Source organism: Phalaenopsis equestris, unplaced genomic scaffold, assembly GCF_001263595.1.
Source record: "Phalaenopsis equestris unplaced genomic scaffold, ASM126359v1 Scaffold000002, whole genome shotgun sequence".
NCBI classification, from domain to species: Eukaryota; Viridiplantae; Streptophyta; class Magnoliopsida; order Asparagales; family Orchidaceae; genus Phalaenopsis; species Phalaenopsis equestris.
The window spans coordinates 56,678,248-56,704,272 of record NW_018164444.1 but is presented as its reverse complement, the minus strand read 5'-3'; the positions used below and the strand labels follow the sequence as shown (position 1 = coordinate 56,704,272).

General features: G+C 37.6%; 1 protein-coding gene across 8 annotated transcripts in view; it reads right to left on the bottom strand.

Annotated features, from left to right (window-relative positions):
* LOC110039515 overlaps positions 1 to 25,631 on the bottom strand; it is a 45,036-nt gene extending 19,405 nt beyond the window's left edge. The window contains exons 1-5 of one of the 8 annotated variants that reach the window (XM_020744607.1): positions 25,382 to 25,630; positions 25,086 to 25,136; positions 24,503 to 24,636; positions 8,636 to 8,828; positions 7,695 to 7,747 (exon numbers count right to left, since the gene is read on the bottom strand). In XM_020744607.1, the coding sequence (XP_020600266.1) occupies positions 7,695 to 7,747; positions 8,636 to 8,828; positions 24,503 to 24,616 (360 nt within the window). In that variant the 5' untranslated portion in view covers positions 24,617 to 24,636; positions 25,086 to 25,136; positions 25,382 to 25,630. The other 7 variants (XM_020744613.1, XM_020744605.1, XM_020744612.1 and 4 more) reach the window with 7 other exon arrangements.
* Between the last annotated feature and the right edge of the window lie 394 nt (positions 25,632 to 26,025).

Here is a 26,025-nt window from a genome sequence, read left to right as displayed (position 1 = left end):
TGCTCAAATGCCAAGCTTTCGGCCACCATTGATAACCAAAACAAAGTTCTCGAATGTGTGCAGGGAACAATGAATGAGAAATAAGCAACTAACATAAAATAATTTCATTCGATTCTACATAACAATGATCACAAGCAAGTCAAAAAAAACTTGCAACATGCATTGCATTCAACTTATAGCATGATCATTAGCAAATCAAAGAAAACCAACCTCTATTCCTGATCTGCAATAAATAATGTCATTTTGTATGTACTTGACTCCCGAAATTCTAATGAACCAAGCTCATACCTATGTTTCCTATAAACAGGAATTATAACATGCCATTTTGTATGTTAATTGCAGCCCATAAACATCAGCACATAAACTTGAAAAACAGGAAGTAATACTAGCTCATAAAGCTCTGATGATCTAACCATTGCCCAATACTATAACCATTGATGTTATAACTATTGCCCAATACTATAAACAAGAATTAATTGCAGCCCATAAATTATATATAAGAGCATGGATTCCTCTCATAGATAGGTCTAAAGCCCAGCAAAAATTGAAACAAAATTCGGGAGTTAGCTTTAAGGAAACAGAAAAAATCGACCCCAAAATTATGGAGCAATCAAAATGCATTCTCCACACTTTTCTTCACGCCTACCAAACATGGATTCCTCTCATAGAAAGTTCTAGAGCCCAGCAAAATTTGGGGGTTAGCTTTAAGGAAACAGAAAAAATCGAAACCAAATTTCTGGAGCAATCAAAATGCATATCAAAATGCATTCTAATCAAAATGCATTATCCACACTTCTCTTCAGACCTAGCAAAATAATGAAAGGAAATCGTAAAACCATAAAAATCCATTCGGCGACCTTTGAATTGAGAAGGAAGAAGATGAAAGTCGTTGTTCTTCCGTCAAGGAAGAAAAAAAAACAAAGAACAATGAGGTTCGACCGTTTACGCCCATACCTTACGAATCAGAAAGAGAAATCGAAAGGAACACGGTCTCATCTCCTCTAGAGTGAAGAAATTCGATCACAGACAATGAACCAGAGAGGGAGAGCGCGAGGGGTATCTAGGGCAAAGATGATAACCGAACGCGGGACGCGGGACTTGACCCGTGTTAAAGCCCTTAAGAAATTCTTCAAAGTGGGACGCAATGCGGCGTAAATAATCAAACCGAACGGTCTCCCAAATACTGCGACGGCGTTTTCAAAACGCCGCCGCACCTAAATAAGCTGCCCCAAACGGGCCCTTAAACTCAAGCTCGAGCAAAAAAGTGAGTTGAGCTCGGCATAACAAATTTACACCCCTTTTTTATAATGAAAGGAAGATTTATATGCCTATTAATTTTTATGTATTTATATATCTAATATTTAAACTTTAACTTTTATATTTATATATATATATATATATATATATATAGATGTCATCTTTCTATTCATAGAAATATGCATTTCATTTTTCAAAAATTAACATATTTGCATAATCTACCCAGCAATCAAATCTACTAAATCCTGGTTTAAGTAGAAAATGCGTTAGGTCCGAATTAGTAAATCCAAAAATTTAAAAAGGTCATTTTCACCATTTGACAAAATTAAAGTTAAATCCTGCCTATATCCCACCTTAAATTTGTTAACAAGCAACCCCTAATATATTTATGCTATTTTAGTACTTTTTATTATGAAGCTAATAATCAAACAGAGTATAACCACTCAATTTATAATATTTTAAAAACGACACTACTTCAAAAATAGCTAACATAAAAAATTGCTTGAACAAATCAAAAAAATAAATGAAAAGGAAGTTATCATATATGATAGTTGGATTCCAAGACAAAATAGACATTAATCTTATAAGGATTATAAGCACAAAGAAGACCTCTTATTGATTTTATTCATATAATCTAAAGCTATATTTTTAAAGGCAATCATATAGAAAGAGGCATATGAAGATAAATTGGTTCGAAGTATTAGGTAAAACAGTAGAAACACAAATAATAATAATTTTCATTAATATTAAGATAAGGTTAATACATGACTCGGATAGAAATAACAACACAAAATATAAAACACCACAAGCAAATACTCCTAGATACGCAGGAGGAAGGATGGTAGAGGTCGGCTAGAGGGATCGAGATGATTAGGAGGGATGGCGGCAGTCACAGAAGGCGGGGTGGTAGCGATGGGAAGGGGCGGAATTATAGGGACAATAAGTAGGAAGGGTTGTAGGTGGTCGGCAGCGGTATGGGGGTGGTTGGGAGATGCTTGAAAGGAGTTAGGAAGGTGGGACAACAGTAGTAATCTGCAGGAAGGGGAATGGTTGAATGCAGAGGTGACAGATGGAGGGTGCGGCGACAGAGGAGTGGGGGAGGAGAAGGTTTGGGGAAGGTAAAAAGGGAGGATACAATCACTACCTTGGAGGGGATATAGTTGGAGCACCACCACCTCCTCAGATACATCCCATAAAGGGAAAAAGATATGAAACTGAACACAGCAAGAACTGACTCCCTACATGCCTAAGACAACTTATAGGCTCCCTCCGGACAGAGGAAGCTTCTACACAAAAGAAGAGAGTGGGAAGCCTAGAGAAATCCAAAAAGCACTTCCTAGGGAAATTGATTTGGAAAGCCCCAAGCTAGATCGTGATAGTTCGCGATCCCTGCTGCGATCCTTCCCGCCTTCGCGCGAGATCTCCCACAATCGCATTCCCTCGCGAGGATTTGTGAACTCACGGTCCCCCTTCTGCGATGCCCAACGGGTTGGCCTTGTGATTTGAAATGTCCGAACCGAGCGTTGTTCAGACCATGCACTATTTTAGTGCCCGTAATCGGGAGTTGTTAGCGCCTGTCACATAAATTTTACTAAAAGAATATATCAAGCAAATGATTATGGGGTTGGTTAACATAAATGGTTTGAAAAATCACCAATGATGCATCATGTGCAAAGCAACAAAAATACTAATGGAGACCAAATAGCCCAGGTATTTTCTTGGAATTGATCATTCTTAAATTATAGTATATATGCTGCAAGGACAAAAAGATGATGATAAGATAAGCTATAAAGAGAAAAATTGGATCACAAATATCACAAAAATTGAAACCTTCATAAATCATTTTTATCATGAATCACTTGTGGAGGCCTTCAATCTTTCAATAAATTTGTGAAGCTATATATATTGTCAATTTACAGGCACTCAATTTGCATAAAAAAAGCATTATGCTTAAACAACAACAAAAACAACAACACCACCTTAATCCCACTACGTGGGGTCGGCTACATGAATCATTTTTCTCCATTGCGTCCTATTTAGTGTCATATTTTCATTTAGTTCTAGTAAATTAAGATCATTTTTAATACAATAAGCCCAAGTCTTCCTAAGTCTACCTCTGCCTTTCTTAACACATTATGCTTAAGTACTTCAAAATTATAGAACAAGAATTACAAACTAGAATAATTAGTGACAAGTAAAGCATGTATCGAGAAGATGATGTGGATAAAAAAATATATTTGGAAATTTGGGGTGGGGAAAAATAAATTACATTGTTTCTTTTATGGAGTCAATACATGGGGGTATTAAAAGTAGGTATACAAATAAGCATTATCATCACCTCATGCAAGACATGTATTCTATGCTTAAAAGAGTGAAAAGAGATAATATATCGACATGAAGGATATAAAAATAATGAGGAGCCGACATTTTTTAAGGTGACAAAAGACATTTTCATACAAAGGTAAATAAAAATAATATTGCCCTTCATCACTTAACTCACTCCCTTAATGTTGATATTATTTAACTAACCTATGCTTAGCATACCAACTGAGAATTAATCTTGTTAAATGCATTCTTTTCTTAGATATTATAATTATGTTTGGCTAAATAAAGCTCAAAATCACGTTAATATACCAAGATATCTAATGAAATAAATTGAAAAGGTTTTTTACCAAATGTTGAAGAAAAAGCAATAGTAAGTATAATGTGTGCTAAGTTCTTTACACTTAGTGGGGTTTTGTCAATCAAAACTTCGTAACTTGTAAACATACTATGAATGCAAAAGCTTACAGGATGTTTTATCATGCCATTTCCCTAAAACAATAAAATTTGGCTTCTAAACTATTAGAACAACCATATTGCCCATTTCATTCCGAAAAAAAAAATGGAGAATATATCTTTTATAAATTCAATAGAGGAAAAAGTTTAATACTTAGTGGGGATGAAGCAGTGATATTTATGCACTGCAATCTTCCTGTTTTATAAAGAATCTAAAGACACTATATAGTTGTATATTGGTGGAAATATATTAATAGATTACATTAGAATGCTCTAAGTTCCTTGAAAAAGAAATGAAGCTGAAGGAACTATTAAAAAGGACAGGAGTATAATTACTTTAGTATTGAATGTGTTAGCATCAATTATTCATACATCATCGATATGCTGAAAGTAATATTTTGTTTAATTGTTTAGAATAGGCATGAATATCTTTAAGGATTTTTTATATACTTTTAGATGATGTTGATATTGGCAAAATAAGTATGATTAACAAAATTTAATCCTACTGTTTATTAAAAAATGCCAAATATTGCATGAGAAAAAAAAATTAATTGTAATAAGTAATGTTTATTTTTCTTTTATTAATTTTAAACTTCTTTTTTCTTTTTTTTCTTTTGAAAAAGCCCTAGGGCAAATATATTAAAGAGGAAAAGATACAGATAGGTTGTATGGTGAGCCTAAAAGAAAGCACTTAACTCACACAATACAACACACACAAAATCCCAAAAAAGAAAAGATAAATATAAGATCAAAAAACCAAAAGCAATTAGCGCGCGCAAAAAGCTAGGTACCACTCAGTTTAGTCCTGCCTCTGCCTCGAGTTTTCGGAAGGGAGCCGGCTAACAAATTGGTGAGGTATGTACCATTACCCGAAGTAACCAAAGTATCATCCATCAAATTCCTGAGCTCAAGTAGGTCTCCATTCTACTTCTTCCTTTTGGATGTGTAAACCTATCATTCCTCATCCGAGGATTAACTCATCTGATCGGTGGATTGGTCCAAAGGTGATCAGACAAGTGTAGACTGTTGCACGTCATGAACCCCATGTGACTGAGTAGCATTAACCTCTTGCTCGACCTGATGAGGCAGTAGAGAAGCATTAGCAATGTTACCATCCATAACATCAGTGATAGGTTCTAGGGCAGGTGAAGTCTAAAATGTATCCCTCGCCCCTACGAAAAGAGCTTCCAAAGATGAGGAAACTACAGCATTGTGTGGAGGCTGAATGGTTAAAATATTGTCTGTGAAAAATAGTGGCATCTTCAGGGGTATCATTTTGATGATCAATTCTGTCAATAACTTGGAGCATATCAGAAGAAGGGGGAATCACTGTCTCTGGCAGAACACTTTGCTTTTTTGATCTGAGGTGGGGGTATAGATGATGACATTGAGAACTAGAGTGGTCAAACATACGACAATTCGAATAATACGAAGAAAAAAGTTCAATCACAACCTTTGCCAATAGCCATGGTGTTATGTGCCTAACCAAATTTCCTCATAAGCGATGAAAGTGATGTCCCTTTCAACGAGTACTCTGGTTTCAGATGGACGGGAAAGATTAAAAGTATGAATGTCCATTTTGAGCGGCTTATCATAAGTTGAGACAATAGAGTACAAAACTTTTTGAGTAAAATAATAAAATTTTAGGTCAGGGAGGCGAATCCAAACCGGAATGATTGATGGTTCCATTTGTGGGTCAAAATCCACCAACCCGGAATGATTGATGGTTCCATTTGTGGGTCATTGCTCTATTATCAATTCAGATTACTCTTCTAGCAAATAATTGTGTGTAATCCTCTTCAAGTTGAATAAGAATGTCTATTCCATCTAGAAGTCCATTTTTCACTCTCCAACAAGATGCATAAGCTCAAATTCCTTACGAATAAACTTTATTTTGGGATGATCATAAAGAAATTTCTCAACCAAATTCAGAAAACAGAAGGAAGCAAGTTGATTACATTCAGCTTCTATAAAAAAGATGACAGACTTCACATTCTTCCTATCAGGTTTCTCGATATCCTCCGTCAACTCAAATGAAGGAGTGAAAGAGCACGATTTAGGAGTACCTAAGGCGTGGACTCCCGCAAGGGCAGTAGCATATGATCTGTCCAAAGCCATCACCACAAGAGGGAGGCACGACGAAAGAACAACGAATTTGTAGTGGAAGGGAAGAGCGAAAGGCGAAGGGGAATAACCTATACCTCTGCAGCAGCGGGCGAAACATAAAAGAGTGCAGAGGATGAGCCGTAGAAGACGGGAAAATCGCAATCGGGGCGAAGCCGCAGAAGACGGAGCCGCAAAAGACGAGCCGCAGAAGCGCGATCGGCCCTACAACCCGTCCTTCAGCGAGCAGCAAGCACAAAGGCGCAGCTGACGACAGAAGACGAAACAGAGGAGCAAAACCTCTTCTTCGAGCGTGAAACAGCCGCAGAATAGACGACGCGCGACGAAAGTCGAGGCGAAGCCGACGCCGCACGACACAAACGAAGCATGACGAAAAAGGAGGAAATACGACGAAGACTAAATCGACGAAGAGATACCAGGTTTCGCCATAATGGCGAAACCCTAGCAACGAAGTGGACAACGCCATTATATAATTTTAAACTTCTCATGTGAAGTATATGATATTATACTTTGTTGAGTGATGCTTCTATATATTAAAAAAAACTAATATCAATTGTATTAATTATATATTTTCTATTTATAATTTGTAAATAAAATATTGCATCCATGGCGTGTTATGGCCTACTTTTTATAGTTATGTCGTGTAATTGTGCCTATGTTGTCTCAACTTAGTACCTCATGCCAACATTTGTGCATGTCAAAACACACCACCAATGAGACTTGCAAATAAGGACTACTAAAACCAATTTGTACAAAAATACATAAACCCTTCTTTTAGGAAAAAAGGGGGCATGCAGAAGTTCTTTCGAATTCAAGACATTCAAACCTTTCTGTGAAGGCCAGTAAAATAAATGGTGGGAAATGCACAAGTCAGAAAACATAATGCTCAAGAATAAAGCTTTTGCTCCCATTATACTGAAGTAAACAGCTAATGATGCACCCCTCCCTTGGGATCTTATTAAATCACTTTATATAATTCTGCAGCTTTTGTACATATTGGTTCTAGAGCTGCAGAAACTGTGCTGGCACAGCTGAAGATTTATGTCAGCTATAACATTATGTTGAACTCCATTTTTCCAAAGATGTTGGTACTATTAATCAAGAAGCTACACCATCTCTAAAAGGATGAAAAGAGCTAAAGAAGATTAAAAAGATCATCCTACCTCCTTCAGTAAGCAGTTCTATTCAATGTCATCAGCAAAGCTTCTAAAGATGAGTTTCTAAAGTAGAACTGAACAGAGATTGCACATAAACTGATCCCAAACAACAATGATATTTGAAGAACCATCAATTATTTCAGATATGCACCATCAACAATTTGATTATGTAGAAAAAACACATATTTCTACAGTCATTCATCCAAGAATCAAGTATTCAAATTCATCATTTATAATTATGCAAGGTCATTGTTGATGAGGATTCTTTCAAAATAAACACCATGCATGCAATTTTTATGGATGGCTCTTCAGAAATACACAGGTTCCAATATTTAGCGAATATATATATATTTAAAAATCATCTACACAGAAACATACTTCATACTTTAATGCCTGCATCCCTGCTTTTTCAGCATCAACATCCAAGATGCCTGTATAGAAAAAGCAATTTGCAAATGTCCTAAATAAGAAGAGAAAGCACAAATAACTATTTTTGCAAATAATGTCTCATCAAAACAGAGATGTATATGTAAAAAGCCCGAAGACTCAGAGAAAGAAATAAAAAAGAATACAAATCAGTGAAGTGCATGCTATGTAGCATATCAATCAAATTCTAATCAACAATGATGTTGTAACAGCTCGAACTATTACCCATCAAGATATTATTTGCTTTGTCCTAATGGCCTTACGGTTTTATTCCATTGCTGTAACTTCGAGGAGGTCACCCATCCTGGGAGTGCTCCCATACAAGCATGCTTAACCTTAAGAATTCTATTGAAATTTCAACTGCAGAGTACTCTCATACGAGCATGTTTAACTTTTGAGTTTCTAATGAAATTCCACCCATCATACCAAAAGACGACTCGATTGAAAAGGTACACCAATGGGACAAATGTAAGGTCATTAGGCCAAAGCAGACAATATCTAAATGGAGTAGGGTTAGAGCCATTACAGACATGAAAACTTCTCAAATATACATCTTTAGAGAAAAACTAGAAAGATTTCTATCTACCAATATGAGTTATTACAAGTGTTGACTGTCACAAATAAATTCATCAATATTTCAAATACATCAACAATCAAATATTTAAGGAAGTAGAACTTGGGCAATATTACTCTATGAAGCTGCACTATCTGATATTCATCATGCAGTAGAAGACAAATCAAGAATTTTTAAACATTAAGCAATAAATGAAATTGATTTGGAGCAGTAAATGAAATCTACATGAAAGATTTCATGCTGAAGGTGTTTGATTAAAATAAGCATCTTCAGAGAGAAATAAAAAAAAGCATGTCAAAATCATCTAAGAAAACCATACCACAATCGTCTCGCTGGTCATATAACCCCGTACTGCATGGAGTTCCTTCCACATTTAAACAATTTTCTAAAGTTTCTGAGTTCAAATACATGGCATCAACATCTAGTGCTTCAGCGTGTGGCTCTTCAAGTAAACAATCAACTTCAATAGCCTCCTCATTTGGGATGGCAACAGAAATGTCACCCTGTTCCGTCTAATAAACAAAAGACAAAAGATAGAATACACAATTACACATTTGACACATTATAACTAATCCATCAAAAAGTAAAAGGATAACTCAAGGTAATAATTATCATATAATGTAGCAAATTTTCTGCCGACTTTGCAGTGAAAATTTATTGATGAAATTGAAAAGTTAAAACAAAAATCATAAAAAATTTAAGGAAGGTAAAGAAAGTAAGTTCATAACAAAATCAAGCTGCTTATTTTTTAAAAATATCATTATGCCTAAAATAGTTTAGAAAAGAAGTATCTATTGCAATTTAATATACTTAAATAAAAAAATCAAAAGCAAGATAGAAGTGAATTTTAAAATACAATAGTCTTTTATGAAATAGTCCCATTTTATCGTTTATTCAGTATAGACTTAACAAAATAAACAAGGCAAGTTACAACTGTTAGGTATGACTCCTATACCAAGAATTTGGAGTCTCTTGGATTTTGAGAGGTGTGTCTCCTGAAATGAAGAGGTGTGTCTCTTGGATTAATGGATTGGAGGAGCGAGGGCATGTTTGTAAATTTATCTGTGGGTTTTATCTATAAATAGATGTGTAACCCTATGGGTATGTAACTCCTCTGAAATAGTGAATTCGTCACTCTGCTCCCAAAGATGTAGGCATCTTCGCCAAACCTCGTTAAATCTCTGTATTATTCTTCTGATTTTGTGTTGATTCTTGTTTTTTTTTCCCTAAATTACATAGGTTCTAGGGCAGGGAAGAAAACTTTAGCAGCGCAGGAAGTAAGAAGAAAGATTTGGGGATTTGGAAGGTGAAGTCCGGGCGGTAATTTTGAGGCAGTTCCTCGAAAGAGTTCGCGAAGGATTTCCAAGGGATTTCACAGGGTTCGCGTGACAGCCAGGCGAGAGGATTCTCGATTGGCAGCACTTCAAGGAGGATCGCGATACAGAAGTTCGCGACATTTCAACACAGGCGAATTCGGGATAGACGAATTCGGAGGTCCGCAAGCTTCACGCGAACGCCACAGGGCGAAGGATTTGCGGCACAATTCGCTCGCGACAGGAGAAGCGGGCTCGGCAATTTCAGCGAAGGCATTGGATCGCGACAAAAAGAAGGTTCGCGATTAGGATCTGCGCGCGACAGGAGTTCGCGCACAGAGGCAGAGGCGAATTCGTCAAAAAAGAGGCTTCAGTTTCGCACGATCAGTTTGCAGTTCGCGGTTTTGGCAAACAAGCACGAAGCAGTTCGCGATAGCGGCGAATCGCGACATCGGGCATCTTCAGCGACATGCATCCGCGAGGTTTCTGCGAAGGAGTGCGAAGCAGATGATTAGTGCGGCAGTTCGGTAGTTCGCGCGAACAAAGAGTTCGCGTGGTACGCGCAAAGAGGCGGTTTGTGGTTCTCCACAGGCTTCAGCAACTTCAACGTTCGTCTTTTGGTTCGCGGGCAGACAACGACTTTAGGCGGTTTGCGAATTAAAAGACGAACGCCGAAGTCGCTGAAGCCTGCTGAGAACCGCAAACCGCCTCTTCGCGCGTACCATGCGAACTTTCTGTTTGCGCGAACTGCCGAACTCTCTTATTCATGTGGAATATTGCCTTTGGATTTTCACCAGGGGAATATTGCCTTTGAATCTTTCCTTTGCTGGAGGCCCAAGGGAGGAAGTTCTCGGATTTCCTGGGAGCGAATTCTTTGGCTGGAGCGAAGGAACAAACTTTGAGAGGACTGCAGCGACGAGAAGAAGAGGTAGTCGAGCGGGGTTCGCTAGTTTCACAGGAATCAGAGAGGAATCAGAGGAGTTCACAGAGGAGTTCAACGATAAGAGGTCCGAGGCAGACTTTTCGTAGAGGCATTCGCGCAAAGGTGCGGCGAGGGTCAGCGGCTCAGGACGACCAAGAAAAGTGCCGACGAAGGCTAATAAGCGTCGCAACAGTTCACGGAGTAGTTCGTCCACTGTTCCCAAACGGTAGAGCAGGAGTTCGCGATAGGAGTTGCTAGAGAATCTGCAGGTGTTCGCGATAGGAGTTGCGACAGATGGTGCTCGGCTAGCGGAGTTCTCAAATTTGTCGGAGGAGGTATTGAGACAGGTAGTGCTCGACCAACGGAGTTCGCAAATTTGTAGCAGGAGGTGTTACGACAGGTGGTGCTCGACCAGCGGATTGTTCACAAATTTGTCGTAGGTGGAGTTTGCGACAGTTGGAGTTCGACAGGGTACAGGCGAAGCGAGCAGGCGCGATTATTCGCGAACAGTGGTCTCGCGGAGGTATTTCGCGAAGGTTTTCGCTCGCGGGACAACAATTTAGCCGAAGTGTTAGCACGAACAGGAGCCTCGTTTTGCAAACAAAGGGACAAAGGAATTCGGCTAGCGGAGTTCGCAAGTTTATCGCAGGAGTTGCGACAGGCAGAGTTCGGCCAGCGGAGTTCATAAGTTTGTCTCAAGAGAAATTGCGACAGGTGGAGTTCGCGAATTTCGTGGATATTCGCAGGTTTGTTGCAGGAGAAATTGTGACAAGTGAAGTTCGGCTGGTATTCGCAGTATTTCAGGCGAATTTTTTTGCGAACATGAAAGGTGTTTCGTGTGAAAATTTTGATTCACGAATCACAGGAAACTGCGGAAAATTGCTGCAATTGACAAAGGAAATTTCAGGTTTATTTGAACTTATTTGTGATGTGTTTTGTTTCAATACAAGGCAAAAGAAATTCATTGCAATATTAATTTCAAATGACAATATCTGGTGCAAAATTCGAGATAATGAAGTTCAATTAAACAGAGAACTTCAGATTGTGGCAAACAAGGGTGAAAGATTTATTGGCACAACAAGGAATTTTGAAGGCATTGCGAGCTATGAAACCTGATTGTAATATCTATAAACTGTTGAAGAATACAGTTGTAGGTGGAGTTCACTCTGTCGGATCATATAATGAAAATGCAACAAAAAAGTTGATTAAGCCAGGTATTTTCAACAAGTTCTTGCGTTACTTGAACTTGTTGAATGTTTGCAGTTGCTAGTTGGTATGATTGCCCAACCCACTTCGGTGTAAGAAACTTCATGATGTATTTCTCCAAAGGGGCTGGATATTCGCAAGGTGGAGATTTTCTCTACGCATTTTTCTACGCATGTCACTACTTCATAACAAGAGTATAGGGTAAGAAAAACTACACACTAAACATGAAGAAACACATGGATTCTTCATTGCAAATGCATTGAAATCATACATTTATATTGCAATATTTCAAAGCAAATACAAAAAGAGTACAAGACTTATTTTTACAGAATATTCACGCCCTCCTTGCACAAAAAATAGCAATCCCTTGCACTCCTCTCCAATCTCTAAAAGATAAATGCAAGAAATGAAGAAATCTCTCAATTCCTCCCTTTCTCTCTTCTTCCTAAGTGTTAAGAGTCGCTAAGAACTCCAAAAGGCACTTCCCCCTATTTCAAACGAAGAGACACCAAGCCCCCCTTAAGATAACCCTCGAAATCCCCAAGATTCACTTCAGATGCCCCTTCAAAATTCGTCCAAGCACATTGCATTTAAAAAAAAAAAAACCAATTATGGTGCTTAGGCGTCAATCTTCTAGAAGCGCAAGATAACTGTCTGGCGTCATGACGCCAGGCTCTTTATTTATACGTATAGGGTCTGATCCTTAGTCGCTAGACGCTAGTGCCTAGGTGCCAGTTCACTTTGTACTTCTTTGCTCCATTTGATCTCGTTTTACTCTATTTTCGCTCTTTTTTCTCCAATTGCTTAACCTATTGTACATGTAATCAAAAACACAAAAATGTAGTGCAATATCACTAAAAATAAACATTAAATGTACATAAAAAATAACACATTTTCAAACATGTTAATAATTTTGTCACCTTAAACGCCGATCATCTAATCGCCCTATTAAAAGAGTAGATGATTATGTGTTGTTATGTATGTAATACATAAGAATTATGTGATTTTTATGTTTATTTTGAAGTTTAGGCATTAGGTATGTAACACATAAGAATTATTTTGTTTTTATGTTCAATTTAAAGGTTATATGTAATACAAAGAAATTTTTTGTGCTTTCTATGTAAAGATTGATGTTTGGGTTTAAGATATCCCATACATACAAAATATGCGTACAACTAATATATAATTGTACAAATCTATAAAGTTACATCAATGCTACAGATGGATATTTGAAACTTGATATTATGGATGCATAACAGATAACATCCAAGAAGAAAAGAACTCACTGACAAGTTCTTAAATCGTGTTAAGGAATTTGCATAAGTGGCAACGCAGCTGCCCGCTTACCTTTCAAAAGGCAACTTTTGATGCCCTATGTCAAGCATAAGAATCAAACGTACATGACGCCTGACAAAATGAAGTTGGATCTTTACCATGGGAGATTTAAACTAAATTATTGGTATTTAACTTCACATGGTTAGTTTAAACCAAATGTTCAGTATGGTTATGCTGGCGCCTTATCAAGTTATGCCCCTCTAACGTAACACGATTCTAGTGCATATATGGAAATAATTGTCGATGTCAACAGGGCTCATTTGTTGGGAGTGCACCTAATGATAATCAAGAGCCAAACAACGAAACACAACAATTATATAATTTATTAAATACTGTGCAACAACATGGGAATGAGACATTACACATACAAAATTATCGACTGCACTTAGAATGTTGAGTATGAAATCTGATTTCAACATGCCCAGAGAATGCTTCAATCAGATAACAACATTATTAAATGAGACGAATGCTAAAGACAATTTAGTCTTTGATGACTTGTACAAAACCAAAAAGTTAGTGTCGGAGTCAGAGCTACTATCTGAAAAGATAGAATGCTGTGTTAACGAATGCATGTTATATTACAAGGCTGATGTAGTAGAGACAAAATGTAGATTTTGCAACACTAATGGTTCAACCCAATGGGGCAAAAGAGCGAAAATCAGAAAAAAAAAACGCACAAGCGTCTCTTCTACCTTGCACTCATTTGATGGCTTCATCGACTATTCATTTATATGTGCACAACTCCTCGCATGACATGACATAATACTGGATATGTAGATACTAATTCTATGGGTTATCCATCAGTTGGTGAAGCCTAGAAGCACTTTAATCACAGTTATCGCGACTTTGCAGTTGAACCACACAACTTTAAGCTTGGCTTATGTGCAAATGAGTTCACATCTTGCAGTCACGCTACCACACCCTATTCATGTTGATCAGTAATCATCACGTCATATATTTGTCCCCAGATATTTGCATAATTGTGTTATTTTTATTTCTGATGTTATTCATATCAGGTCCACATAGCCCAAAGGATAAGCTTCAACTATTCTGGAAAACAGGAGTTTTGACTTATGATATCGCTATGAAACAAAATTTTTATCTTAAAGTCGCTCTTATGTGAACGATTTGTGATTTCCCAACTTATGAGATGCTATCTAGTTGGAGCACAATCAAGAAATTGGTTTATTTTTAATATACGGATATGTCCAAAGCATTAACTTGAAATATGGAAGAAAAACTTTCTGGTTTGATAGTCATTGAAGGCTCTTAGCCCGCAACCAATCATTCTGAAACAATAAAGATGTATTTTTTAGAAATTGAGTTGAAAGATCAAATCCACCCCCAAGAATAACTTGAGTCATTTTATTATAGATAATCAGTGAAGTACCAAAGATCACTGAGACACCAAAACTAATCTCAAATCGTCTTCCAGATTTTGGTGTTACACATAACTAGACAAAGTGATGCATTTTATGAGATCTTCCATACTGAATGATCAATCTGATTAGACATAATTTTAATATTTTGCATATTGAGAAGAATTTTTTATAATATCTTCAATATTGTGCTGCAAATTAAGGGAAAAACAAAAGATAACATCAAAGAAAGATTGGACCTGAAGAAGTATTGCAAGAGGAGTTAGAATTTCAAAAAGACAAATACAGGTAAAATAATAAAGCCCAAAACTATATAATGTCTCACATTGAATCAACAAAGAGCAATCTTTAAGTAGATGCATTCTTTAAAGTTTTCTAGTGGTTGTGCTTTAAATATAAACCATTGTATTAACTTGAGAACGGGAAAAATATTTGGCATGAAGAGTAACGACTATAATAATTTTTTGCAGTACTTACTACAAATTGCATTCAATGCTTTGTCCAAGCCGGTACTTAATCGATTCATCGAAACCAGTGCATTCTTCATGGAGTTGTGCATAGAGACTTTGAATATTGATTCGTTGAAGAAAATTGATACAAGTATTCATTTAATACTATGCATGCTCGAGCGGATATTTGCTCGAGGTTTCTTTCTCTATGGAGTATCTGCCAATACGTTTGTGTTATGAGGCTATACCGAGAGGTCCAATGCAGTACAGATGAATGTATCCCTTTGAGATGTTGAAAACAAATTTTGATGCATCAAATGTTGAAAAAAAACCTTTAAATGAAAGAAATCAACGGCCAATCAAAAATAGATGTATGGCAAGGCAATTACCTTTAAATGAAAGAAATCAACCCATGCAGCCACCAAGTTTGGGCCAATCAAAAATAGATGTATGGCAAGGCAATTACTCGAATCTCTTGACTAAATCAATTCCCAAAAAATTAAAATAAGCCCCTAAAAGTTAAGGTGATTTAGTTGCTTTATCGTTATAGGATTGTGTTTTCCTTCAATTGTAAAAATTAGTTCTAAGACAATGCCAAAAATTTAAGACTAGCTGTGTGATTGTACAGATAAAGACTATTTCAAGTTTTTTATCCATTTTAAAGAAGGTTTGACATTAACCTAGCAATCCCTATCCTTAGTTCAACAAAAAGAAATTTTAAAATCTATTCAACGCGGGAGCTCCCCTCCTCCCCATGTGAAAGCCCCGCAAATGAGCAATGACCCAGCTGATGTATTTGGACCCAACAGGTCCAAATTTTGTCCCTCTTGAGGAGTCGATCATTCCTCTTGGGCCACTCCTAGTGGCGGAATCGGGACCTTCCTACACATTTTTGCGACCCCAGCTAGTCATGACCTGGATTGGTCCAAGAGGGCCGGTCTCCCTCCCTTAATTTGAATTTCCCTCCTATTTGGAGTGGGGTCCACCCTTATTTAATCTTAAGTCTATAAATATGCTATTTTCAGGTTTTATGATAGTTTTTTATTCAGCTTTCTGTTAGGACAGCCTTTGGCATCAATGTATTCCCTTGAAGGGTTGTATCTGACGACGAGAAGGTACTTCAATTGTAACTTGTACGAGGTCATGATTATCCTAGACCTGTCTTTCCTCTGCATCCTCTTCCTTGCAGCCGTCGTTGTCGTCCTTCTTGCTGACCATTAAAAAGCAATGTTGCAGTTGTTTTTCCCTGCAAACCCCCACCCTGACCCACCTCCAGCCACCAGTCCGCTCTACTGCAACAAACTAACAACAAATCTGTTGTTTCCTAGCAACTAACCCTCCTTCCACCTTACCATACGCCTGCAGCCAGCCACTCCTCCAACATTCCTTTGTCGCAAGTCAGATAGCCACCATCCCTCTTGCAACCCAGCAACAGCACCGTACCCCCCTCCTTGCTGCCTTCTAACGGCCAGCCTACTCATCTCCTCCACCTATAGTTCAGCCACCCTCTGTCCCCCACCAGCTGCTCCACCGCCCCTCTTATAACCAACCACCACCCCAAGGAATGCAAATTTATTTGTGTGTTTTTTTTTTATTGTCATTATTTCCCTTTCAATGTATCATTTGTAACCGCATATTGATTTTTTAATAATAGCATTTATTTTTTCTATTGTGATTTGGGTTAACTTCGATAATATTTAGTATCAAAGCTAACCTAACCGTAATCTTACCCTATTATTTCTAGCATATGTCATGCCCAAACCTATCTCTACCCTCTAGATAAATACGAATTAGCATTTTAAGCAGTTTGGAATGTTGAGTCTATAAGAGTTGTGTATATTTTACAGTTTGTCGGGAGGAAGATGGATTTTTGGCGCTCCTTCATCATATTGAAAAAGAGTTAATTGTTTAAATAATCTCAGACATCGCGTATTGATGAAAAAATAACAGCTGCAGAGGCTGTCACAACACAAAGAAGAAAAAAAAGAATATCAACAATGGCGGCTGACAATAACTTGGCAATGAGGACCTGAAAAAAAATAAACCCAGAGGTGTGAAACCCTAGGTCTCTGATATCATGACAAAAATATGGAATGAAATTCAGAATTATTTTGCATCAAGCACACTAACTAATACATATACATTGAATAATGAATATATATATAAACAAAAAAATAATAATAAAACTAAATTATTCTATATCTAAATTAAATCCTCATATCAAGGGGTTTATTCTATCCCTAAATTAAGAATTTCCTAAATTAATCGTCCGCTTTCCAACAGTTATCTTATTAGCGCATATAGGGTTGGAATCCTCCAAATTAAGAATCTAAACCCCCCAGTAGAATAGTTGAACTCATCCATCTAACCTATATCCTTCACTAAGTACCTTCTCCAGCCGCCAATTTACAGATACAGAGGAGTTCAATTGCAATTGTTGTCCTCTCCACATGAAAAAAGAATAACAGTGAAATTATGCATTGATTTAAGGAAATCTTTCCAACAAATATTTGGCTTGACATTCGTCTGCTTTTTTAGTTTTATTCTATGTTTCGGTATTATATCTCTAAAGCATTTTCTTCTTCGCATATCTGTGAACCCTAGCCTTATTGCTTTGGGCCCTCATTCCTAATCCTTGGAAAAGATTCACTTGATAGGAATAACCAAAGAAAACTGTGGACAATCTTGTAAGATCTAAATTTACTTGGGTAATTATATTAGGAAGTTTATCCTTAAACCTCAATTAGTGGCATATGACACTACAAAAATCATTTCAAACCACTTGAAAAGACTTTGAATGCCAATGCCATCGAAGAAGCACCGGATTGGTAGGGTGAGGCATTAAAGTAAGAGGAGAGAGGCAACAAAATTGGCTTGCCACATGGGAGCTACCATTGATAGCAATAAAGATAATAGCTAATTGTAGTTCACATTTGAATTTAAGGGAATTTACATACATACAAAACCAAGCTCCAATGAATTTATATATCTAAAACCTAAAATTTGCTTTTTCACATTTATACCACCTAAATCTTTTATATCACATCAAAAATATTTTAATTTTTACTAAGTGAAATACACCTTTTGTTGAGAATTATATATAATTTAGGATCCTATTTGTCAATAGAAAATATAGAAGATGTCAATGAGTTTATTTGTAAAGAAAGTTGTAAGGCTCTGTATAAGCCCATGTCATTCGTGAATGAAAGAGTTTTTTCAGAGCAAGGGTTTTCAATTTGGTATCAGAGTCCTAGCCCTAACACTGTGAAAGGAAGAACAGATAAACAGAGGCTTCGGCTTCGCTCGCAGGGATGCAGGAGCTACATCTGAAGATCTTTGTATGCAACGATCCCGTCGTTGCTTTTCCCAAACGTAGGAGCAGAAGCAGGGACTTTCAGAGGTCTTTGAGCTATGTGATCCCGTCATTGCTTTCCAACAAGCACATCAATCCCATTGTTGCCTTCCAAGGAGCACGGTGACCCGTCGTTGCATTTCTTGAACATATAAGAGGTGAAAGGAAGGAGTTTTGAAAGTCTCTGTGTGTTGTGATCCAATATTTGCCACTATTACCACGCGAATGAGATGGGGCTGCATTCTTGTGGTTCCTATTTTGGCGCATAGAGAAGAGAAGAAACGGGAGTTTCAGAGGTCTTCATACACAGCAATCCCTTCATTTGCTGCGAAGCAGAGGGTAAGTGCTGACTCCTATGTACAAAGGAACAAGGATAGGGCAAAGCCTTCAGTTGTCGGGTCGCGACCGGGAAATAGGAGAAAGTTTTGGATTCTCTGGGTCGAGCGAGGGACGTAATAGGGGGGCTTTGCGTGAAACTAAAACTGGTGAGAGCTTCAGATCAGACATACAAATTAAAGAAGAGTTAAATTGAGCTTGATCTTGATGATAGCATAGATCAAGATCACGTCAGAAAGAGGAAAGAAGTCGCATATGATCTAAACTTGGATCCTTGAGATTGAGGATGTCAGGAGACGAAGATAGTGCGAGAGAAAAGCTTTTGAGGGAGATAGATCCAGAAGTTTTGAAGATATTGATCGAGCTCATACAGGGAGCTAACATCTCAACAAGAGCTACTACCGCAGCACATGCTCGGACTAAGGAGAAGCTAGATCTCCCTCCTGTGGATCTAAAACTTGATGGACCGACCATGTATCTAAATTGGTCGCATCGTATCGAGCCTGATATAGTAGGGAAAACTATAGGTATATCTGCGAGAGTCAAGGCTGAACCAAAGAGTGACGGAGCTAAAGAGGATGAGTGGAAGACCACACACGCCTTACTTCACACCTAGCTTCCCAACTTGATGGTACATCGATTGCCTCGTCAGTAGATTGCATTTGAAAAGTAAAAGGCATTTGGGCAAAGCTGAAGAGGACCTATGCTTGGACTGAGAATCACATGAGGGTGTTGCAGATTCAGCGTGACATAGAAGCAGTGGTACAAAGAGATAGATCAATTCAGGGGTACTCCAAAAAGCCGGAGCCGTTGTGCAAGACCTTGGTTGATTCTCACTTATGCCAAGTCGTGATCCGGGGAGCAAGATTGAGGAGATTTGCACAAATAAAAATTATGCATTTTATGGCTCATATGAAAGCGGACTTCGATCAGAGGAGATCAGTCATCCTAGCCCAGGTCATGATTCCATAACTGGATCAGTCATCGTTGTGATTATACAAGATAAGAGTGGCATGAGCAAGGCTTGTCCAAGCCACCCAAGAAGAGAAAGACGGGTGAATCTGGACAGTCTAGAGGTTGTGGTCATAATTTCGGGGGCCAAAGGGGTGGAAGAAGGGGCTAACGAGCAAATCTGATAGTAGCAGAGAACAAGGGAGAGACAGGGATGGTCTTTACCGATCAGAATCACAAGTTCCTGGAGATGTTGAAGAGGAAACAAAGAACGGTAGGTGATGTGATTGACGATGCATCCACCCGATCATCATCAAAGAGAAACACTGTTATTTATGTTCAATCAGCAGAATGTACTTGTGATACGCATGCTCTTACATCTATATCCACCATAAGATCACCAAAATGGATAGTAAATTCTGGTGCATCTCGACATGTGGCAGGTGTCGCTAGTGAGTTGACTTCTTATACTCACTTAGCAGTTCCAGTGAGCATTCGGACCTCTGATGGTACAGCACAACCTGTGGTTGATAAGGGTACAATGCGATGTACTAATTCTATGACTATGTCCAGTATTTTACATGCTCTATCCTTTCCAATAAGCATTTCATCTATTAGTGTCATTATACTTCAACTAAAATATGTTGTTTCATTTGATATTTTTAAGGTGAACCTAAAAAAAAGGGATTGGTAGGAGAATTGTGATTGACATATGACGTAGCAGACTCTAGTACTTGCATAGAGGGGATTGATTCAACCTTCAAATCCATGGGAGAGAGTGTCTGAATAGGAGGATCTGGGAGGAGTGTGGAGGATGTGTTCTTGCTACATCACAAATGCATGGGATGAACTTCATTTAGCTATTGAGTCATTTGTATCCGTTTTTATCTGAAAAGATAGATAAACAAAAACTTGTGTGTGATATTTGTGAGTTTGGTAAGTATGTCAAGAGCTCTTATGTTAGTTCTGACAATAGTTTTTTTTTATTTTTGACTTAGTGCATTCAGACATATGGGGATCTTGTTCTACAACTTCGATAAATGGTTACACATATTTTGTAAATTTCATTGAATATTTTTCTCGTGTTACTTAGTTATATCTCATGAAAAATCAAAGTGATGTGTTAGCCCGCTTTAAAGACTTTCACAGAGTAATTCAAACTCAAAACGATGCAATTGTGAACGTATTGAGGTCTGATAATGGGACAAAATATACCAACAAGGCATTTGAAGAATATCTATCAGCCCAAAGGATACAACATCAAACATGTTCATACACATCGGTACAAAACGGAGTAGCAAAGAGGAAGAATCTACACCTATAAATAGCCCGAAGCATGATGATCTAGATGAATGTCCGAAAACACTTGTGGGGGCAAGCTGTTTTGATAGGTGCTCAATTAATCAACAGAATGCCGTCAAAAATTTTATATTGGCAATCTCCTTGTGAGTTGTTCAAACGAAATAAAGGTGGGATCCTCCCATTGAAGGTATTTTCTTGTGTATGTTTTGTGAAGTATAATATACCATCAATAAGGAAGTTATATCCCAGAGCTGTGAAGTCTATTTTCCTGAGTTATTCTGCCACTCAGAAATGGTATGTTTGTTGGAGCCCTATAAAGAAGAGATTATTTGTGAGTATGGATGCAACTTTTAGAGAATTTGAACCATACTACACCTAACCTCAATCTTTGGTGACTCGTCAGATACTAAAGGTACAAGGTGAGAGGAGGAGAGTAATGATGGTGAAAGATTAATGCATGTGGGAACGATGCCTTGATCTATTGTGTGGGAATGATCGACGAAGGAAGAGTAAGAAAATGAGCCCGAAGGTGATGGGATTCAAGCTCAAGGGAGTTGAGGATGGACACAAAAAGGAGGCAAAATAAGGGAAAAGTGTCTATCGTGTCATTTGTGCTAAAAAGTCCTTATTCTGATCTACCCGACTCCTAAGACAACAACACCATCCACCTCGGAATTCAATTATATAGGCGATATGATTATTCTCCCTTCTCCTCCCATTACCACAACTTTAAGGAGAACCTCTCGTAGCAGCGTTGGTTATCCTTAAGATCGTTGTTCTCCTAATCATTTTGGTTTCTCACATGATATTTCTCAGTTGTCCCGTATTCTAACATATCACATTTATACGGAGCATTCATTGTATTTTCTAACACTGTATTCATTCCCAAGTGTTGGCGGGTAGCTAAGAAGAATCCAAAGTAAAAGATTGTCATGCTGGAGAAACTCGGTGCTCTTGATAAGAACAGTATATGCTCACATTGCTACCATTAGAGAAAAAGATAATCGAGTGCAAATGGGTCTTCACAGAGAAGCAGATTTCAAAAGGAAATATTGATCGATATAAAGCACGATTGGTGGCGAAAAGGTATATTCAAACACATGACATCAACTATGATGAGGCATTTGCACCACTGGCAAAGATAAGCACAGACAAAACGCTCGTCTCTGTGGTAGTGAATGGTAGATGGAGGTTGCAGCAACTGGATATGAAAAAAATGTTTCTTCATAAGGATTTCCTAAAAGAGTTGTACATGGAGATGCCCCCAAGCTTCGACATAAACCAAACAATGGACAAAGTATATAGAGTGAGAAAGTTACTGTACGATTTGAAACATTTTCCTCGAGATTGATTTGATAAGTTCAAGAGAGAAATTACAGGCATAGGTTATCAACAGATCGATGTCGACCACACAGTGTTCTTTCAACGACATGAAGATCACATTAATATTCTTGGTGTGTACGTGGATGAATTGATTGTCACTGGTGATGATGAGGGAGAGATCTCTCAGATGAAGACAAGTTTGAGGGAAGTGTTTGGGGTGAAGAAATTGAGACAGCTTTGATACTTTCTTGGGATTGAGGAGCTCATGGAACAAAGGGGATTGTTCTATCTCATAGGAAGTATATGCTAGACTTGCTCACAGAGACAGGCACGTTGAGATGCAAACCTGAAGTTTAACCAATTGATCAGAAGGAAAAGTTGAGCGCAGAGGTGGGAGAGCAAGTTGATCATGAGAGGCACCAGAGGTTAGTAGGTCGTCTCATCTATTGGAGTCACACTCATCCTAACATATCATTTGCAATAAGCGTGGTGAGTTGCTACATGCATGATCCGAGAAGGGGTCAAACGGATGTAGTGTATCAGATTCTAAGATACCTAAAGAGTGCACTAGAGAAAGGTTTGCTTTTCAAAAAATGAACATTTAGGCAATGGGGGCTACTGTGACTCTAGTTGAGCTGAAGACAAGAGGTCCACATCAAGATACCGCATGTTTGTGGGGGAGGCAATTTGGTCTCTTGAAAAAGCAATAAGCAATTGTTAGTTGCGAGGTCCACAATAGAGGATGAGTACAGGGCCATGACCTTAGGAGTTGTTGAGAAGTTATGGCTTAGATCTCTATTGGTAGAGCTCAAAATAAACAAAGGAGCTAAAATGAAGTTGTGGTGAGACAACAAGTCAACAATCAGCATCGTCAGTAACCCGGCGCAGCACGACAGAACCAAGCATGTAAAGATTGATAGGTTATTCATCAAGAAGTTGAATAGCAGACTACAGAAGATAAATCATGTAGCTACTAGAGAACAAGTAGCTGACGACCTCACCAAGTGGCTTAGCTCATTAGATATATCTAGGTTGTGTGACAAGATGGGCTTAGTGAATATCTTTTGTCCATCTAGAGGGGAGTGTTGAGAATTGTAAATAGCTTAGGGTTCTATTTGTAAATAGAAAATATAGATGATGTTTAGGGGTTTATTTGTAAAGAAAGTTGTAAGGCTCAATATAAACCCAAGTCTATAATGAATGAAGGAGATTTTTTTTTTTTGAACAATTATTTCAATTCCTTTCATTACATAGGTAGATTAATACGTATGTAAAAATTAAAGTTTGTGTTAGATCTATAAATACATAGGAATTAAGTCATATGTATGTAAATTTTCCTTAAATTTATTAAAGTGATAAAAAAAAGCAAAAAATTCGGGAGTTTCATTGGTGATATCTAGAAAAGGATAAAAGATGCCATGTAACATTGTAGTATACTCAAGCAATTGTTCCACATGAAATGGTTGTGGTAAAGTAGCAGTTTTCCTCCATACGACAAGGAAAATGAGAGTATGAAGTTTGATCTTGGTTGTTTTTCACATTTTGGTGAATTGGTTTCAAGGTTTGTACATCTTACGGAGCTAATCAAAAATAAAATACTCATTAATCCATGGCCAATACTAAAAATTAAACTCAACAGGAAGAATTAATCTTAAATTAATGAAGAGTAATTACAGCCACGACCTTTAAGATACAAGCCTATTTTCAGAAATGAAATAAATTGTTATATGCAGAGGAGAGAAAAAAGGACAAAAAGTCATTCTTAACATCTATGCATTAGAGCACAGAAATTAAGCGGCAAGTTGTGATGTAAATGCTTAAAAAAGCTAGCATGTGTTCAAATAACAATCATAATTGGGAGGGAATCTTAGCAAAAGGCATTAATAATATTTAGTTAGGTTTTATGGCATTGTTAGAAGAAAGGGCAAGTTGTATCATTCTAAGAAAATGCAAAACCCAAATGAACAAAAGTGTAAACCAAAAAACAATATGGTGCATTTACAAATAATAAAAGAACCAAAGTGCAATTGCCTTTTATTGACCGTTTACATAAAAACTCAAATCTGAAAAAGGAAAATCAGAAAGCTAATAATATTATAAAAATAACAAAATAACTCGTATAAAAAGAAAAAACTCTTGTTCAACAAAAATTTACAGTTGCATCATTCCTAATCATTCTTTCAGCGCACTGCTGAGTGATCATCTTTCCATAATTTTTTCTAAGGAATGGAAATGCAAGAAATAGTAAGTTCGCCAAAAAAAACAAATGCTTCTTGAGGTAAGATTTATCTCAATTGTTCCCCTAAAGTGGCACTTGCCTGAATAAGATTGCACAATAAATGGTTCACTTCCTTAATTGGATTTACCCAATTGTCTTCTAAAAGAGACTCAAGTGACGAGTCTTTGCTGTCAGCGACGTCAACTTCCAACATTTCCACAACAGAACGCCACACTAGAAAAAGAATGATCACCAAAAGTAAGGTGCGAATAAACACACGCTAAAAAAATTACCCAATATGTCCAACTATTTAAAATCATAAATAGAAAAATAAAAGCATCAAAAACCAGAAAAGAAATCAGACAATGAGCAAATATTGCACGGCATTGCCATGGTTAATCTAGACTCCATCTTCCAAGATTTTCCCATAATATTGCACGGCTGGTTAATCTAGACTCCATCTTCCAAGATTTTCCCAATTTAAAATCCAAATAAACTCGGATATAATTCTTGAACATAGCCATATAAAAAAAATCAAAAATAAATAACTTATCTAACAAATCCAAATCAAAATTCTTACCACAGAACGAAGCATTAACATCAATCAAATCCGCAATGACAGCATCGCTCGCACAAATTTCAACACAAATGCAAACTTACTAAACCACACTACAAATCCATACCGTGATCTCAATCACACTTCCGCATTTCTTTCAAACTGAACTGATGAACAGCTGTAATAAAGTTAAAATAGTGAATGACTATCAATAGCACATGGAAGAAAAATATAATTCCAACAAATCAAAACAAGAGAACAAGAAGAAGAAGAAGAAGAACAGACGAAGAGAGTAACAATGGCTTCTACTTATGCACATTACTCAAAAAATCAAACAAACAAATCCGAAATCCCATTCAAATAACCTCCTCAGCATTCAACAAGAAACCAACGAGCAGCCAGAAGAAGAAAAGCAAGACCAACCTTAAGCCGCAAAAGAACTCCGGCGAGCTAGCTAGCAATATCCGGCGAAGAGAACAACGTAGGAGAATAAACTCACAAGCGAGCGGAAGCGGACGCGAGCTAGATTAGGCAACTGAATTGGAATTTATGGCTTCGCGTCCGAATCAGCGTTGCGAGTGGAAGGACGTGGACAGTGATCGCTTTCTCGTAGCGAGCGTGGCGGGAACGCCGTCACGATGCCGGTGGTGGCCCGTGTTCCGCCGGAATAAGTTAAGAATGAGAAAGAGGCGGTTGATGTTGCGTAGAGGGAATGGCTTGTCTAGTTGTCTGCACTCCGGAGGATTGGTTGGGTAGTGCCGCGGGTGAGAGGAAGTGGTGCCGCGGGTTTGTGTTGGTAGGGACTGGGGAAGCCAATCATGTGCGGCTGAAATTGCTTTCAAAGGAAGCTTTGGTCGGACTCAATTTTAAATTATTTTAATTATAGTTAAAATAACTAACTGGCCATTTAAAATATACATGAAGTTACAACTTAAAGTAATAAATTATTTTTTTTCAAAGATTAGAGAAATCATTTTTTTTCCCTAAAACTTAAAGTAAAAATTATTAGGTCTAATTCAATTAAAATAATAAATATATATGAAGTTACAAAATTTTTATGTTTCTCT